The sequence below is a fragment of the Phaseolus vulgaris genome, chromosome 2, assembly GCF_051622355.1.
Source record: "Phaseolus vulgaris cultivar YP4 chromosome 2, ASM5162235v1, whole genome shotgun sequence".
In the NCBI taxonomy this organism is placed as follows: Eukaryota; Viridiplantae; Streptophyta; class Magnoliopsida; order Fabales; family Fabaceae; genus Phaseolus; species Phaseolus vulgaris.
In genome coordinates, this window is record NC_143499.1 from 49,518,245 (window position 1) to 49,534,873 (window position 16,629).

Genomic DNA, 16,629 nt, shown 5'->3' on the forward strand with positions numbered 1-16,629 from the left:
ATGTAATAATTACTTTTCTATGATTCAGAGGGAAAATTATTCCAACTAGACTTTTACAAATATATTTCAAGTGGTAATATGATTTTAAACAAAAATAGTATTCTCCACAAAAATAAATAGTTACTGTTCCTAATTAAACAAGTCACATTCTTGAACAAAATATCAAATAACAAGGAATTAGACTATGAAATGATGACCAATTATATTAAACAACATAACATACATTTCTCAATGTACACAAGGTATAAATAATACAATATCATCCAAAACCTGTGTTCACTATGTAAATAAACCATTTTTTTTGCCATTACCTCTTTCATGATGATGATTTGTTTACTAGGGATTGCAATGATAGGTCATGATCAAAACTTAGGCCTAAGACTAAAAATAGAATGAAATGAGCATGAAAATAAAGATAACTTTTGAGTGAGACACATTCTTCCTTACAAGCAGCAAGTTCTTCCAGGTTATCTTCTCTTCCTTCAACCGTAGCTGTGCAACCGCCTGTTGTTCATTGCCACCAATATCTCTAGTGCCAAAACTATGTTTTCCAAAATTAGAGTTATATGGCTTTATCTGTGAAGTCTTACCAGCCATAATGTTTTATTTTACTGTTTTGTTGTAATCATGCCAATAGATAAATCGTGGATTTGTAAACCACGAAACACCATTGAGTATGCAAATGGGTTGAATGTGTTTTTGGATATTGCATTTCAACATGCTAATGGTCCTGTAATTAAGTGTCCATGTGCAAAGTGTGGTTTCAAAAAGTGAAAAACAAGGGATGTAATCCAAGAACACTTAACATTTACAACTTTCCCTCAGAACTACAAAACTTGGTATTTGCACGGTGAAAGACCAAGTGTAATTGAGCCTATGGTCACTACAAGTGTGCATGTCATTGAAGATTTATTTGAATCTCAAAATACAATGGAAGACATGTTGAATGATGCATTCGAGTTTGCGGGACATGATGAGGATACTGAAGTTGATGGTTTGCAAACTAATATGGTGGGTGATGAAGGAATATGAACTTTGATGAATTGATGAGGGACAATAATGAACCCTTATATGAAGGTTGTACAAAGCATTCGAAGTTATCATTCATGTTGAAGTTGTACCATATCAAATGCATGAGTAGAATGAGTGACAAAGCAATGACCATGATTCTAGACTTGCTAATGAACACATTTGAACATGCTAAGTTTCCTAACTTGTTTTATGAGGCGAAGACTGTGATTACCAAACTTGGACTTAATTATGTCAAAATACCAGCTTGCCCAAAAGACTGAATGCTATATTGGGGCGAAGACAATGAAGGCTTAGAAGAATGTAAACGGTTCAAAACGTCTAAGTGCAAAAAAAAAAAAAGATAAGAAGCAATTGCATTACTTTCCATTAAAACTGTGATTGCAAAGATTGTTTATGAGTTCTAAGATGATTGAGTCTATGACAAGGCATGCATCAAAGGATAATCAAGATGGATTGATGAGGCATCCTAGAGATTCTGAGGCTTGCAAATCATTTTATTGCATCCAGAATTTGTAAATGACCATTGAAATGTACGATTAGACTTAGCTGCTTATGGCTTTAATCCTTATGAAAACATGAGTAAAAACCATAGTATATGACGAGTGGTTATCATCCCAACAATCACCCTCCTTGGGAGTTATGAAGCAAACATCTTTTATCCTCTACATGATAATTTCTGGAAAACAAATGGTAGAAAATGACATTGATGTTTATTTAAAACCACTTATAAGCAAATTGAAGGAGTTAATAGTATGATCATGTAATTATTATTTATATACTAAATATTACGACATATAGTAATTTAAAATTTGATAAGGTAGATGAGGATATTAAAATATCTCTTTTAATTTATTTTATTTTATTGTATATTTAGGTGTATTATGTAAAATATATAATTAAAAAAAATAATGTTATTTTAAAATTTAAAGAATCACGTATAGAAAGAAACATATAACAATCTTGACAATTATATTCTGACTTAGAGATACTTATCTTAATTTATTATATTCATGAGTATTATTTTTTTCTTAAACATAGATATTGGATAAAAAATATTAATAATATTTATTATTTAAATTTTAGAAATATTTAAAATTAAAATTAAAATTAAATAATATTTTTAATTAAAATATGAAAAAAATTCCTTAACAATTTTTTTAATTTCAAAATAATTAATTCAGAGGATGATTGAAAAAATATTAACAAATCATTTCTGCGTTTATAATAAACCTTCAATAATATTTGTACTTTCTATCATATAGAATACTTAATGGATCCTTTTGTGATTTTTCTTTTCTAAAGTACAGTTGATATTTTAAATGTTTTTCTATTTAATTTTCATTTCTCAATGACAAATAAAATGGTTCAGTGCACAATTAATTATTCTCACCTTAGATTTCATTCATCTCATTCCATTTCCACACTCAAATCATTCTCACATTTTTTTCTACCTATTTCACAAAGTTTTTGTTAAAATATGGAAATTAAAGTTCAAGAACCCTACTTATATTTCATATTCAACAATTTAAAATATTAATATGCAAATTAATATTTCTTAATAATGTTATTTTTATGTAAAAATTAAAATGTAGTTTAGTCATTCATACTTAGATGGATAAAAATGGTTTTAGAAAGAAAAAAAATATGCATTTTTTTGAAAGGTTATCTAAACTCTAAACTCATTGATGAATTAATAATAATAAATAATATGGAATTCTATTCGAATAGCATATAAATGTTTTCTTGTTGAAACTGATAATTAATTCAGTCTAGGGACAATTATCGCGGTATTTGTTCTTTTATTTTTAATGTTTAAACAATTATAAAATTCTGTTTTTAGATATTAAAATGATAGTTTTCATTTACAGATTAAAATATTACTTGTTTCTTTTAAGATTTTTTGTATTATAATTATTTGTTGTCTGAATTGTTTTGATTTAACATGTTGTTTTCTTGGGCTATGATATTGTGAGGTTTTATTACATGCAGGTACGTGAATATTTTTTTTATCCTAGTTGTATAAATCAGGAAAATTGTTTTTCACATTATAATAACCGTTTAACAACTCTAAATAATAATAAAATATTAACTCATATTGTTTAATTAAAGTATAAATTAAATTATTAAATAAAAAAGTAGTAAAACTGGTTGCAGGATGGGAATATGATTATTTTTAACTGCTAGCTCCTGATTATTCTTTTCTAATAAAAAAAACACCAATAGCAACAAAACAAGTTTTGACACACGTAGGTTTGGCAATTGTTTTAATAGCTGAAAATAGTACAACAATTTTTAATTACCACAAACTGCATCTTAAATCATAAAAAATTAGCATTTTGTTAGTTCATATATAATAAAATTTCCATAAAACAGCCAATTGTATTAATTATTAATAATGTATTTACAATTTTTTTAGATAATTTTTTTACTATAAAGACATTTATTTGAGATTGAAATTGTAATTAACACTTTTTGGTCAAAGAATAATATATTTCACTTGATTTTTTGTATTAAATATTTTGTATAGCGCTGAGACAAAAAAAAATCTCATATAAATCCCTATGTGCTACAAGTACAATATAACATCCTTAATGTAAGCAATAAAAATGATGAATACTCAAAGTCGTGTAATTACGCAAAAGAATCAAGTGATTTTTAAAAGAACTCACATGATCAGTTTAAATTTTGACGATAAAATACATTAATTATATATATTTATTCAAAATTTCAATTATATTATGCATTAATGGTTTTATGCTTTTAGAGGAATCAGAGAAACTTAGAAAAGCTCCTAAAAACTAATGTAACCCTATGAATAGAAGAGAGCTAAAAGAAAGAGAAAATGGAAGTGAGAAAAGATGATAATTAATAAACACGCTCTCTTCATAACATAGAGTCTTTAAACCTATATTCCCTCAAACAATTATAAAGAATTAACAATCACACTTTTATAAGTCATCACCCACATGAAACAAAACAAGGTGCCTCAATATGAATAAACCAAGATTAATAAGAAATATGAGGTTTCACTAACCAAGCTCAGAATTTTCTGCTTTTACAGCTCCATGCACAAACCTAATACAATGATATGATATTCACTGCAAATGCAACCCAAATATGCTAAAGAAGTTAATGAAACCCAAATATAAAGAATTTGAAGAGAATGCAACTCTGGGACAACAGAGCACACCATCTCATGCTGAACAGAAACATCAAACTATATCTAACAATAACTATACCTATGTTTGCTTTGGGTCTGTTTTTAGTTTCAATGTTACTCTTTATCTGCAGGTTGGGAACATATCTTGATGAAATATAGAAACATTTTTATTCATAATATATATAAGGATTACACATTCATAATTATTTCTTTATGTCGTAGCATTGTCTACCTCAAATCACTGCAACTTTCTGTTGTTGGTATTTGCATATCACGATGGTTATTGAGAAATTTAGGAGTTTGCTGTTGTGTACCAGAAGTAAAATAGAAGGTTCATTTTTTGGTCATCATCAATTATTAATGTAAATAGATATAGGTGAAGGAGATCAGTATTATGCATTGTACCATGAACCATTAGAAGACTAGGGTCACCAATTGGAGGCATTGGTAACTTTGGCTAGTAAAACTAAAACCAAAGTCCATTTTTACAAAGCCTTGGTCTAATTCACCTTATAGCTGTACTTTTTCCTCCATTTTAATAATATTAAGTTTTCATTTTCTATGCATAATCTTGGGTAATTTTCTTTTTATATCAATGCTTGAAGTGTCAAATTGTTACAAGCTGGATTATTAAGAAAGAAAAGAGTGCATTCTGGATGCTCGAAAGGGAGTGTTTCCTAGAAAAAAAATGTGATTTCAGGGTGTCCAGGCTCAGGTAGCAATGGTAGGAGTTCCACATTGAAATGGATGAACTACTTGATTTAGTACTTTGGGACTCTCTCACCTAATGGACTAGTATTTTGGGTTAGCTTCTCTCCCCTTAATGCTTAAGTCCTAAAAAACAGTTTTTCTGTTTCTATTTATCTTTTAGGGTGTGATTAGGACCATGAAGCAGTGGGTGTTTTTTCCATTAATGAACTTTGCCACTGCCACAGATCACCTAGGTTAACCTAATTAAGTCTTCTGAATTGTATTTTGTAATTAATTCTTGTAAAACATGGAGTGTAAAATTCATGTACATTTTTCTTTTCCTCTTTTGATTTGGATGTCAAACTAGCAACTTCATGTTTTGTCTGGTTGGTCTATCACATTTATGTAGGTTGTAATCTATTTTGCCTAATGCATCAGTTGCAGATAGGTACTAAATTATCTTAGTTCGGATACACCTTGCCAATTAGATTAAGATCAAGAATTTAAAGTGAATGGTTCACTTCTGAGTTCTTAAATGAGATAAAATGTTCAGAGATACTAAATCATCGCCTTCATTTGAAAATTGGCGTGCCTATTATGCTTTTGAGAAATATTGATCAAACCAATGGTCTTTGTAATGGAACAAGGTTGCAAGTTATTGATTTGAAGAAAAATGTTATTTGTGCAATAGTTCTAACAGGAACAAATATTGGTGATAAAATCTTCATTTCAAGAATGAATTTGATCCCTTTAGATGTAGGTATGCCATTCAAATTCCAGAGAAGACAATTTCCAATAGCTTTATGTTTTGCAATGACAATTAAGAAAAGCCAAGGTCAATTATTGACCAAAGTTGGTTTATATTTTTCACATCCAATTTTCACACATCGATAGTTGTATGTAGCTATTTATAGAGTTCGAAAGAAAAAAGATTTAAAAATTCTAACTCTTGATGAAGATGGAATGCAACAAACAAGAAAAAGAAAATGTTTACACTGAAATTTTTGACAATATTTGAAAACAATAGAATTATATGATAAACTTGGAATGGCTAATTCTCCCTGCAACCAATATTTTTGAACCTGCAACTTTTAAATTTTTGAAAATGCTCTTTATTCCAGAAATGAAAATAATACATTACAAAAAAAATAGATCCAAAAAAGATTATTGTGTTTTGGTAATAAAAATCGGAAAACAAAAATCAAAAGCCCATTATGAATAAGAAAATTCGTAATACAAAAAATTTGGTCTTAAAAAAAAAATCTGAAAACATATTCCAGAAAGAAAATCCGAAATGTATTTTTATATATAACCCATTTTTTTTAAGGGAGCTTCGTCTTTTCTATTGTAAAAGGGGTTGGAATTTGCTCCCTTGGAATTATAGTTTCTTATGTGTGATGTAGTAACAGTTGCCTTATTTAAAATGTTACTAAATAACATATAATTTATATCTGTTATTTTTATTCTGTTATGACTTTATATATTTGTCACAACATGAATGAGGCACAAACCCATCTCATGTTAACGAAGTTGAGAATTTTCTGATTTTACAGGTCCATGCACAAACCTAATATATTGATATGATATATTCAATATCAAGAGGTACTTGTCGTAAAACGGGGAATATGAGAGACTCCATAGAATGAAGAAAAAGTATAAAGAGGATTTACAAATTAACCTTTCAAATGCAGCTCCTCAGAATTTCATAATGCCTTCACTGCAAATACAACCCAAATATGCTAAAGAAGTTAATCAAACTATACATGAGGAGTTTCAAGAAAATGCAACTCTGGAACAACAGAGCAACCCATCTCATGCTGAACAGAAACATCAAACTATATCTAACTTAGAAATCTTTGTCAACAATTGAACGAACCCACTCCTTAAATACCATTGAAAATGTAAATAAAACAAAATAAATTAAAAACGAGAAATTCATAATAAAAATTCAACGTGTTGAACCTTGTAATTTAGAAGTATTAACGATAAGGCAGTTTAGATCCTCACCAATGAAAGAGACTAGCTGACTAGGTAGCTTTCGGCCTTCCTCTTCCTATCTTCCTTTGTTTCTCTTGAAGACTGTGCAACATTGCTTCCATTGGATTGTTCAAAGTCAACAGCACCACCATATTTATCATCTTTCTTTTTCATATAAAGAGGGCATATGCCGCATTCCTTTATTGTGATACCTGATTTCAACCGAAAGTGATAATCACACGGACTGATAAGTGAAGCTGCGAGCATCACAGATTCTAAGGCTCATGCCGCTCGCCCTTAGGAACTCCAAGTTAAATTTCCACACGAATGTGTGATCTTGATCAACACATCTCTCTTCACCATTCGAAATAGCTGTTTAACACATCTATCATCGCTGCAGAAACTTAAATCTTCATTTATAGTCACTGAATGTCCCTTCCCACGAAAATGGAACCAACCAGGAACTGCACTCCCTGGAAAACAGAAGAACACAGACCTATATCTATCGTCGGTCATCCTAAGCCTTGCATCCTCCTCAATGTTAGCACGACCACCTGAATCCAGTTGCTGAGCATTGGTGAAATGAAATTTGAATACACCCTCTTTGGAATTTGAGAGGTTTCGAACAAGAGAATTTGGCATCACTCTTCTAATGGATGGGCAATCCAATGCCACGAGTTACTTTAGAAATGGTGGAATCTGTGGGATGCATTCAAGCTTTTTGCAGTCGCTTAAATCAAGCGATTTCAAGCTTGAAAGATGAGCAATGCTCTCAGGAAGGTTCACGATTCCGCTATCACGCAGTGATAGTTCCATTAATAACGTCAAACGACCAATGTGTCTTGGGATTTCTGTTAATTTGGGGCACCCCGAACAATCAAGTTTAGAGAGAAGCTTCAGATTAACAATGGAGTTTGAAAGTGACTCGATATCAGTGTATTTCTGAAGCTCCAAGGATCGAAGATTAACGAAATTGCAAAATGAGGAAGGCAACTGCGCAAACTCAGTTGTTGAAGCCCTACCAAACGGCACAAGGATGAAGGTAGTGCCTGTATGGCTGTGGCGTCTAAGATGAGCACCGCTAGATCTTCCAACGTGTCCTGAATCTCGGGTAAATTTTCCAATTTTGAGCAACCACGGAGAGAAAGTTGCTTTAGGAATTTCATATCAGAAAGGTCAAATGGAAAGATTGTAAGGGAAGAACAGTAAGAGAGATCTAAATGACAGAGCTTCTTGCAACTAAAGTGTAAGGGCACACCTTTCATGAATTTTGTCAACACTTCTAAGTATATAGTATTATTAGCCACTTCTTCTTCTTCATCATTATATCTGTCAAAAGTAATTGAGAAAATTTCACTGGAAGTTGGGAAAATATGACCACTGTATGCACGAGGTTCACCACGCCGTCCTGCACCATGCCGTTCTGAGAAATTTATCTCTTTGATCATATCCGGTTTCTGGCGATGGAATCTTGAGAAAGTTTGACGTTGACGCTCCAGTATCACATGAGGGAATCTTGAGAAATTTCCACGTTGATGCCCCAGTTTCTGATGTGGGTATCTTGAGAAAGTTTGACGTTGACGCTCCAGTTTCACATGACGAAATCTGGGTTCACTGGTTGAAAACATATTAAGCTTCCCACAACAGGAAATATTAATCCATCCTTGTAATGTGGATAAAATGTTGCTGGGAATATTTATACTATTCAGATCATAACAATTATCTAAACATAAATAACTGAGCTTGCTGAGTAATATCGAAGAGTGAACTTTAATCAACTTTCCACAATAACTCAGAATTATTTCTTCAATATTTGGTAAGAGAGAAAAGTCTGGTATTCTAGTAAGTTTCCGAGAACCACTCAGGTCAAGCCTTTTCAAGTTTGGTAAATTCTGCCACAAATAGTAAATGAATCAGGTAACAAATAAAAACCACTGTTAAAAAAATCACACTCTGAACTAACAAAACTGTGGCTATAAATTTAGTTGTCACTATCAACAATCCCTCTCAAATACACTTCTACTAATACATTAACAACAATATCATTATATTAACCATAAAATATTACATTTCTTCAGTTAATACGTAGGACAATATAATAATCAGGTCACTCAGCTAATGAAAAAAATTAAACAACATGAACTCAATTAAATAATATAAAACTTTTGAGTACTAGATAAAATAAGAAAATTAATAAAAATTCAATTTGAAAATAATCAAATCTATAAGATACTTAAAACTTAATTAAACCTACAAATTTTCATTATATGGAGTTAAATACTATAAATATTTACCACATAAGTAGAATGTTTAAATATATATTTCTTCACGTTGGAAGTTTTTTTCCTCTATCTTATAAGTTTTCTTTGTTTCTTTAAAATTTTTTAAGCCAATGTGATTTTTTTTAATATAAAATATTATTAAAGATAAAATATGAAGATAGGGTAATTAAATACAATTTTTTTATTTTTTAGAAATGATGAAAATTATAATTAAATTAACTAAATTATATAAAATTCTATTTCATTTACATAACTACTTTTCATATTAAAAAAACTATATAAGATCTTGAAACTATAATTAATATTTCTACTCATTTTTCGTTTTTGTTGGTGAAATCTTGATTTTGGGATAGTATTAGTGAGATATTGTTTGGAGTTAAAAACAAGAAATTCTTTTGCATAATCAATTTGAACAGTTTTGATTTTGAAACCAGATTTTCAGAGAAGAGTTTAAAGCGTTCAAATGCAGCAAGAGCTTGAGATTTAGCATGCTAGAGATAAATTCATGTATATTTTAAATATGCATTAGGAAACGAGATATAGTATGATGCAACATTATTAGCACAAACAGAAGAACGTCCCCAAATATCAATATAGATAAATTCTAAAAGGTGATTATCTACACTGTTTTAGAACAACTTTGATTACAGAAAAACTATAACGCCCAAGTCTATTATGCCACAAGTGAAAAGAAGTTTTTTCAGATTTAAAAGATGTGTAGTTAGCAGAAAAAACAGAGGATCAGAGATCAAGAAAGACAGAGAGATCATCTTTTAAGTGTGCCTTGTAGAAGAATCTGTTTAGTTACTTAGTCATTAACATAGCAAGAATGAGGGTGAAATTCAAAAAACACATTGTTGTTACGAGCAAACTTTGAAACACTAAGCAAATTCTTAGTATAATGAGAAACATGTAAAAGATCAAGGAGAGAGAAGGAAGTACAAGAGGTAGACGACACACAGGAAGCAGAACCAATGTGGGAGATTTTTATACCTGCACCATTACCAAGTTTAACGTTCGCAATGCCATGATAGATTTGTTGATCATTGAACAGAGTATGGTCGTTTGTTATATGGTGACCAAGAAGATGATGGTGGACCAAGAAGAGTATTGGGAAGGTCGGGGTTTGCCGCGGTTGAACTGATTCTAGTTAGATGTGGGATTGTAACCACGACCACCACAGGAGGAGTTGGAAAAGGTAGGTTGGGATTGTGAATGCTGAGAAGAAGCAACAAAAGCGATATTAGATTGAAGTAAATTCGATTGAGAAAGTTTGTACCGGGTGAAGCGTTCTTCTCGGGCAAACAACAAAGCCTCAATCTCAGTGATAATATAAGGGTCAGTGCGGGATATTACGACAGTAATAAATGTATTATATTCTTCAGACAGCCTTCAAGGATGATGTCAATATGATCAGTGGAAACAGGGGCATCAATAGCGGCAAGCATGTTGACGGCGTTCTTGATATCATGGAGATAGGAGGAGATGGATCTGTGATGACCTGATTTTGTTGTTGGTACCATTAGAGACTTGGGGACTCTCATCAGTGGTGGAAGAAGTGGTTCTTGATGGAACACTAGTGTCGTCAAGAAAATGACCCAATTTGAGCCCGCAAATGGAGGCAAGGACTTTATGTTTCCAGAGAAGATAGTTATCTTCATCTAGTTTAAGAGTGATGGGTGTTGTGAACTGTTGAACGGAAGGCATGACCAGAGGTAACGGGCAAGAAGAAGATGCAAAAGAAGATGAAGAGAAGGAGGCAGACATGACGGAAAAAAAGAGAGGCTAGAATTGGATCATGATACCATGTTGATATGAGTGCAGTGCATTAGAATAGAGAGAGAAAGGAGAAAGATATTATCTTAGTATATGTGCTAAAGGTATATAAGGAGTGCAGAACTGGAAACAGTTACAAAGTTGTCGTTACACAGTTATAGTATGGTTAACAATGTATAATACAGAAAACATGCTTGTGTACTTTATTTTTATCTTTGAAAGTTTAGAACACAGAGGAACATAGATAGCTTGAAAAACCTGATCTCCTTCCCAGAGTTGTTCAAGATGGCAGTCTGGCATTTGGAGGGTCACTAGATTTTGTGGGGAAAAGTTTAGAGGCCAAGATCTTTGAGGGAAACCGTTCCAATAAAGAAACTTTAGAGTGTCTGGCAGACCTACAAGAGATGATTCAAGAGACACATTTGATATGAATATAGGCATGTAGACCATAAGCATCCTAAGATTGTCCATCTTTTCGAAACTTTGTGCATGTACTACAGCTTCTTTTACTTTGTTCGTATGTAGTAATATACACTGTATTGCATCTGACCCCTGAAAGTAAATCAATGTAATTAGGAGAAAAAAAACATGAAATGTTGCATTGCAGGATGTTTAATGACATCTCAGTGGTTTGCAATTTTTCACAGAGTAAATCCATTCTCAATTGAGTAACGACATAATACCTTGTTCTTTCTTAAAACCTCCCAAATTTCCTCAGCATTAAACAATCGGCTGCGTTTTCCAGGATGCGGAGGACACTCTTTACGAACAATTTCTTGACCCATTTCTTGTATTAGATCGTGCATCACAATTCTACCATCAAAGACAGATATTAGGCCCCTATCTTTCAGAATATCCATTCCAATCTTGGAAGAGAAACCACAGTCAGCAAGTATTTCTGCTACCACAATCTCCTGGCGTCCTCTATAAAAGCAAGCTATGTCAAGAAATATATTCTTCTCCTCCTCCTCGAGCCCATCATAACTTAATTTTAATACAATGAAAATATCAAGATGTTGGCCCTTTTCCAACTTTTGCAACTGACTCTCCCATGCTTCTCTTGTTCTTCCATAAAGCAATGACCCCAAAATTCGGAGAGCTAATGGAATCCCTTTTGCATATCTCAACACCTTTTCTGACAGTTCCCTGTAAGCAATTTCTTCTGAAGATTTTTGTTTAAAAGCAAGTAAACTAAAAAGTTTCTGAGAATCATCAAAATTCATCTCCTTAACTTCGTAGATATCATCAGCTCTAGCATTCTTAAGCAATTGGTTGTCTCTACTGGTGATAATGACTCTACTGCCCTGCCCAAAACTATCACTCCCACCTAATAATTTTTTAAGTTGAGCTTGTTAGAATTAGTCAGTTAGAAGTGGAACACGTTTGTAGAAGTGGAACACGTTAGTTGGTTAGTTGCCTTAAGAAGCGGATCATGGATCCAACCGTGTATGCAATCAGTTACCTTTCTTTAATTATAAATACAATACGTCCTCCACACAGAGAGGTACAGTTAGCAAACTTTATTATGGTATCAGAGCACTAGAGATCCACGAGATCCATCTTTTTCTGCTGCTAACCATGTCGAACTCCCTTCAAATCAATACAATGTCTTCACCATCAATCAGCCAAGTGATTAATGTTAAACTCACACAAGAAAATTATTTATTGTGGTCTGCTCAAATCCTTCCCTATTTACGTAGTCAGGGGCTGGTTGGGTTTGTGGATGGATCCATGCCACCACCAAACCAAACGATTGCGGTTGAGTCAAGTGAAGAAACAGGGAGCCGCAAAATTATTATTAATCCTGAATTCACAGTCTGGTACCCCCAGGACCAGCTGGTACTCAGTCTCATCAACTCATCGGTTACCGAGGAAGTTCTCAGCACGGTGGTCGGAATCACCACTGCACGAGAAGCCTGGGATATGCTGGAGCGGCAATTTGCCTCCACATCTCGAGCACGAGCAATGCAGATCCGTATGGAACTCTCCACGATCCAAAAGAAGGACATGACAATTGCTGACTATTTTCGTAAAGTAAAACGTCTCGGAGACACTCTGGCTGCCATTGGCAAGCGAGTAGAGGATGAAGAACTCATCGCCTACATGCTGCAAGGACTTGGTCTAGATTATGATCCTCTTGTCACAAGCATTACAACTAGAACAGATGTTTACACTGTCAGCGATGTGTATGCTCATATGCTGAGCTACGAGATGCGTCATCTGCGTAATGGTACTCTTGAGCAATTTCCTTTTGCTAACAATGTCAACAGCATGTCTAATCGAGGAGGAACTAATGGACGTCGTGGTGGTCGTGGTCGTCAATCAAATGGTGGTCGAGGACAAACATGGCACACTAGAAACAATTCTGGACGTCAGCCATCAAAGGCACAAAGCAACTCGGACAAAGTCTGTCAGATTTGTGGTAAGCCAAACCATGATGCTTTGCAATGTTGGCACAGATTTGATCAGGCATATTAAGCCGAAGACAATCTTAAACAAGCAGTTGTGGCCACAAGTGGATATACTGGTGATGCAAACTGGTACGTAGATACTGGAGCCACGGATCACATCACCAACGAGTTAGAAAGACTTACCACCAACGAACGTTACAATGGCACTGATCAGATTCAAGTTGCAAATGGCTCAGGTTTGTCTATCTCTCATATTGGGAACTCATTAATTTCTGGTTCATCTAGATCTCTTGTACTGAAACATATCCTATATGCTCCTAAAATCAATAAACGTTCTGATTTCAGTACAAAGACTAGCATCTGATAATAATGCCTTTGTGGAATTTCACCCAAACTGTTTTTTTGTTAAGGACCGAGCCACGAAGGAACTTCTGCTCACAGGTAGATGTAAGAATGGCCTCTACACTTTACCAAATAATTCCAGCAAAGCATTCCTGACAGCCAAACTTTCGAAAGAACAATGGCATAGAAGACTTGGGCATCCTGCTTTCCCAGTCACAATTAGAATCTTGAAAAATAATAACTTAGCTCTAGATACTAGAGTTTCTTCTTCCTTAATTTGCCATGCTTGTCAACTAGGAAAAGCACATCAATTACCCTTTGTTTTTTCTCAACATGTATCTACAACACCTCTTCAATTGATTCATACTGATGTATGGGGTCCAGCCATTGTCTTAGTGAATAATTCTAAATATTATGTTTCATTTGTTGATGATTTTAGCAGATATGTTTGGATTTATTTTTTGAAATACAAGTCTGATGTTGAGTCTGTGTTTCTTCAGTTTCAAAAACATGTTGAAACCATGCTAAACACCAAAATTCGCTCTGTCCAGTCAGATTGGGGGGGTGAATACCATCGTTTGCACCAATATTTCAAAACAACTGGAATTGAGCATCGTATTTCTTGTCCTCACACACATCAGTAGAATGGGTTGGTAGAAAGAAAGCACAGACACATTGTGGAAACTGGCCTTACTTTACTTGCCCAAGCTAACATGCCTTTGTCCTATTGGGATGAAGCCTTCAATACAGCTTGTTACCTTATAAATAGACTACCATCTCGAATCATACAAGCAAGACACACCACTTCATAAATTATTTGCAAAAAATCCAGATTACACCATGCTTAAGGTGTTTGGCTGTGCTAGCTGGCCCAATTTAAGGCCTTACAACACCAAGAAACTGAGTTTTCGAACCACTAAGTGTGTCTTCTTAGGCTATAGTTCTTCTCATAAGGGATACAAGTGCTTAGATAGAAGTACAAAACGAATTTACATCTCTAAAGATGTAATCTTTGATGAAAATGTGTTTCCTTTTGAAGAATTAAATTCTAAGTCATCAATCCAAACCAAAAATTCACACCAGCCTGCTCTACTTCCAACCTTCGTTAAACCCATTCCATACACTGAAAATGCTCTCACAAATATTGAACCCAAATATTGTTTTCTTGTTCAAACTGATAATTGGGTTCGTTTCTGATGAATTTAATTAATGCAGTCTAGGGACAATTATCGCTCTAGTATTTCATTTTTTTTATTTTTAATGTTGAAATTATAATTATACAATTCCTTTTTCAGATATTAAAATGATAGTTTTCATTTACAGATTAAAATATTAATTGTTTTTTTGAAGATTTTTGGTGTATTATAATTATTTGCTAGCTGAATTGTTTTGGGTTAACATGTTTTTTTGGGCTATGATACTGTGATGTTTTATTACATGCAGCTACGTGAATATTTTTTTTATTCTAGTTATATAAATCAGGAAAAAAAGGTCTATTTTGACGACCGTTTTTCATATTATAATAACCTTTTAACAACTCTAAATAATAATAAAATATTAAATTATATTATTTAATTAAAATATAAATTAAATTGTTAAATAAAAGAAAACAGATTGTAGGATGGGAATATGATTATTTTTAACTGTTAGCACCTGATTATTCTTTTCTAATAAAAAACAGATTGTAGGATCGTAATAACAAACAAGTTTTGACATAAGTACTTTTGGCAATTATTTTAATAGCCGAAAATAATATTCGTAACAATTTTTAACTACCACAAACTGTATCTTAAATCGTAAAAAATTAGCATTTGTTTAGGTCATATATAATAAATAACATTTCCATAAAAAAATTAAAAATCTCCCGCAGCCAATGGTATTAATTATTAATAATTTATTTACCACTTTTTAGATTTTTTTTACTATAAAGACATTTAATTGAGATTGAAATCTTAATTCACACTTTTTGGTAAAAGAATAATGGATTTCATATAATTTTATTGTTAAATATTTTGTATAACACTTAGAAAAAAAATCTCATACGTATAAGTACATATAACATCCTTAATTTAAGTAATAAAAATTATGAATATTTAAAGTTGTATATTAAGAATTGAAGTTTCAGCTTAACTCAAATCTATTACTTATGAAATGAGGTTTGTGATATTTATTCAAAATTTCAATTATATTATGTATTTACGGTTTTATGTTTTTAAAGAAATTAGAAACTTAGAAAAGCTCCTAAAAACTGCTGAAATCCATAAGATGATAATTAATAAACATCCTCTGTTAATAACATAACATATAAGATAGGAGTCTTTAAACTTATATTCTTCAAACAATTATAAGCTGTCTTCAACTTTACTGTTAAACTACAATTATAAAGAATTAACAATCTCACACACCAACAATTTATAAGCCATCACTCACATCCAACAAGGTGCCTCAATGTGAATAAACCAAGATCAATAAGAAATGAGGTTCCATGTTAACCAAGCTGAGAACTTTCTGATTTTACAGCTCCATGCACAAACCTAATACAATGATATGATATTCAATCAGCATTAATTAGCATAAACAGGTACCTTGTTGTAAAACTGGGAATATGAGATTCCATAGGATGGAGAAAAGTATGAAGAGGAATTACCAATCACCATTTCAAATGGAGCTCCTCAGGATTTCATAATGCCTTCACTACAAATGCAACCCAAATATGCTAAAGAAGTTAATGAAACTATATACGAAGAGTTTCAAGAAGATGCAACTCTGGGACAACAGAGCAACCCATCTCATGCTGAACACAAACATCAAACTACATCTAACAATAATTCAGAAATCTTAATCAACAATTGAGCGAACCCACTCCTAAAATGCCATTGAGAATGTAAATAAAACAAAATACATTAAAAACGAGAAATTCTTAAAAAAAATTCAACGTGTTGAACCTTGTAATTTAGAA

At 32.6% G+C, this 16,629-nt stretch overlaps 1 protein-coding gene, 1 long non-coding RNA gene and 1 other non-coding gene across 5 annotated transcripts; 1 reads left to right on the top strand and 2 right to left on the bottom strand.

The window, feature by feature from the left end:
* Positions 1-6,494: 6,494 nt before the first annotated feature.
* On the bottom strand, positions 6,495-11,232 carry LOC150029250 (uncharacterized). Of its 3 annotated transcripts, XR_016518949.1 has the most exons (4): positions 11,176-11,232; positions 8,118-8,751; positions 6,890-8,010; positions 6,495-6,599 (listed from the first exon to the last, which is right to left on the bottom strand). XR_016518949.1 is itself a non-coding variant. In XM_090299281.1 (3 exons), exons 1-3 carry the CDS (start codon positions 11,215-11,217, stop codon positions 7,538-7,540), a joined length of 1,104 nt encoding a protein of 367 aa, XP_090155407.1. In that variant the 5' UTR covers positions 11,218-11,232; the 3' UTR covers positions 6,495-7,537. The 3 variants fall into 3 exon arrangements, 2 of the variants coding, with proteins under 2 accessions (XP_090155407.1, XP_090155406.1); XM_090299281.1 differs by having other exon boundaries at positions 6,495-7,965; XM_090299280.1 differs by having other exon boundaries at positions 6,495-8,010.
* Positions 11,233-12,990: 1,758 nt separating this feature from the next.
* On the top strand, positions 12,991-13,129 carry LOC137813111 (small nucleolar RNA Z247). The gene has a single exon (XR_011081349.2). It is a non-coding gene; the product is annotated as a small nucleolar RNA Z247 (small nucleolar RNA).
* A 2,990-nt stretch (positions 13,130-16,119) lies between these two features.
* Positions 16,120-16,607, bottom strand: LOC150029251 (uncharacterized). Its single transcript, XR_016518950.1, has 2 exons — positions 16,318-16,607; positions 16,120-16,204 (listed from the first exon to the last, which is right to left on the bottom strand). It is a non-coding gene; the product is annotated as an uncharacterized LOC150029251 (long non-coding RNA).
* Positions 16,608-16,629: the final 22 nt, after the last annotated feature.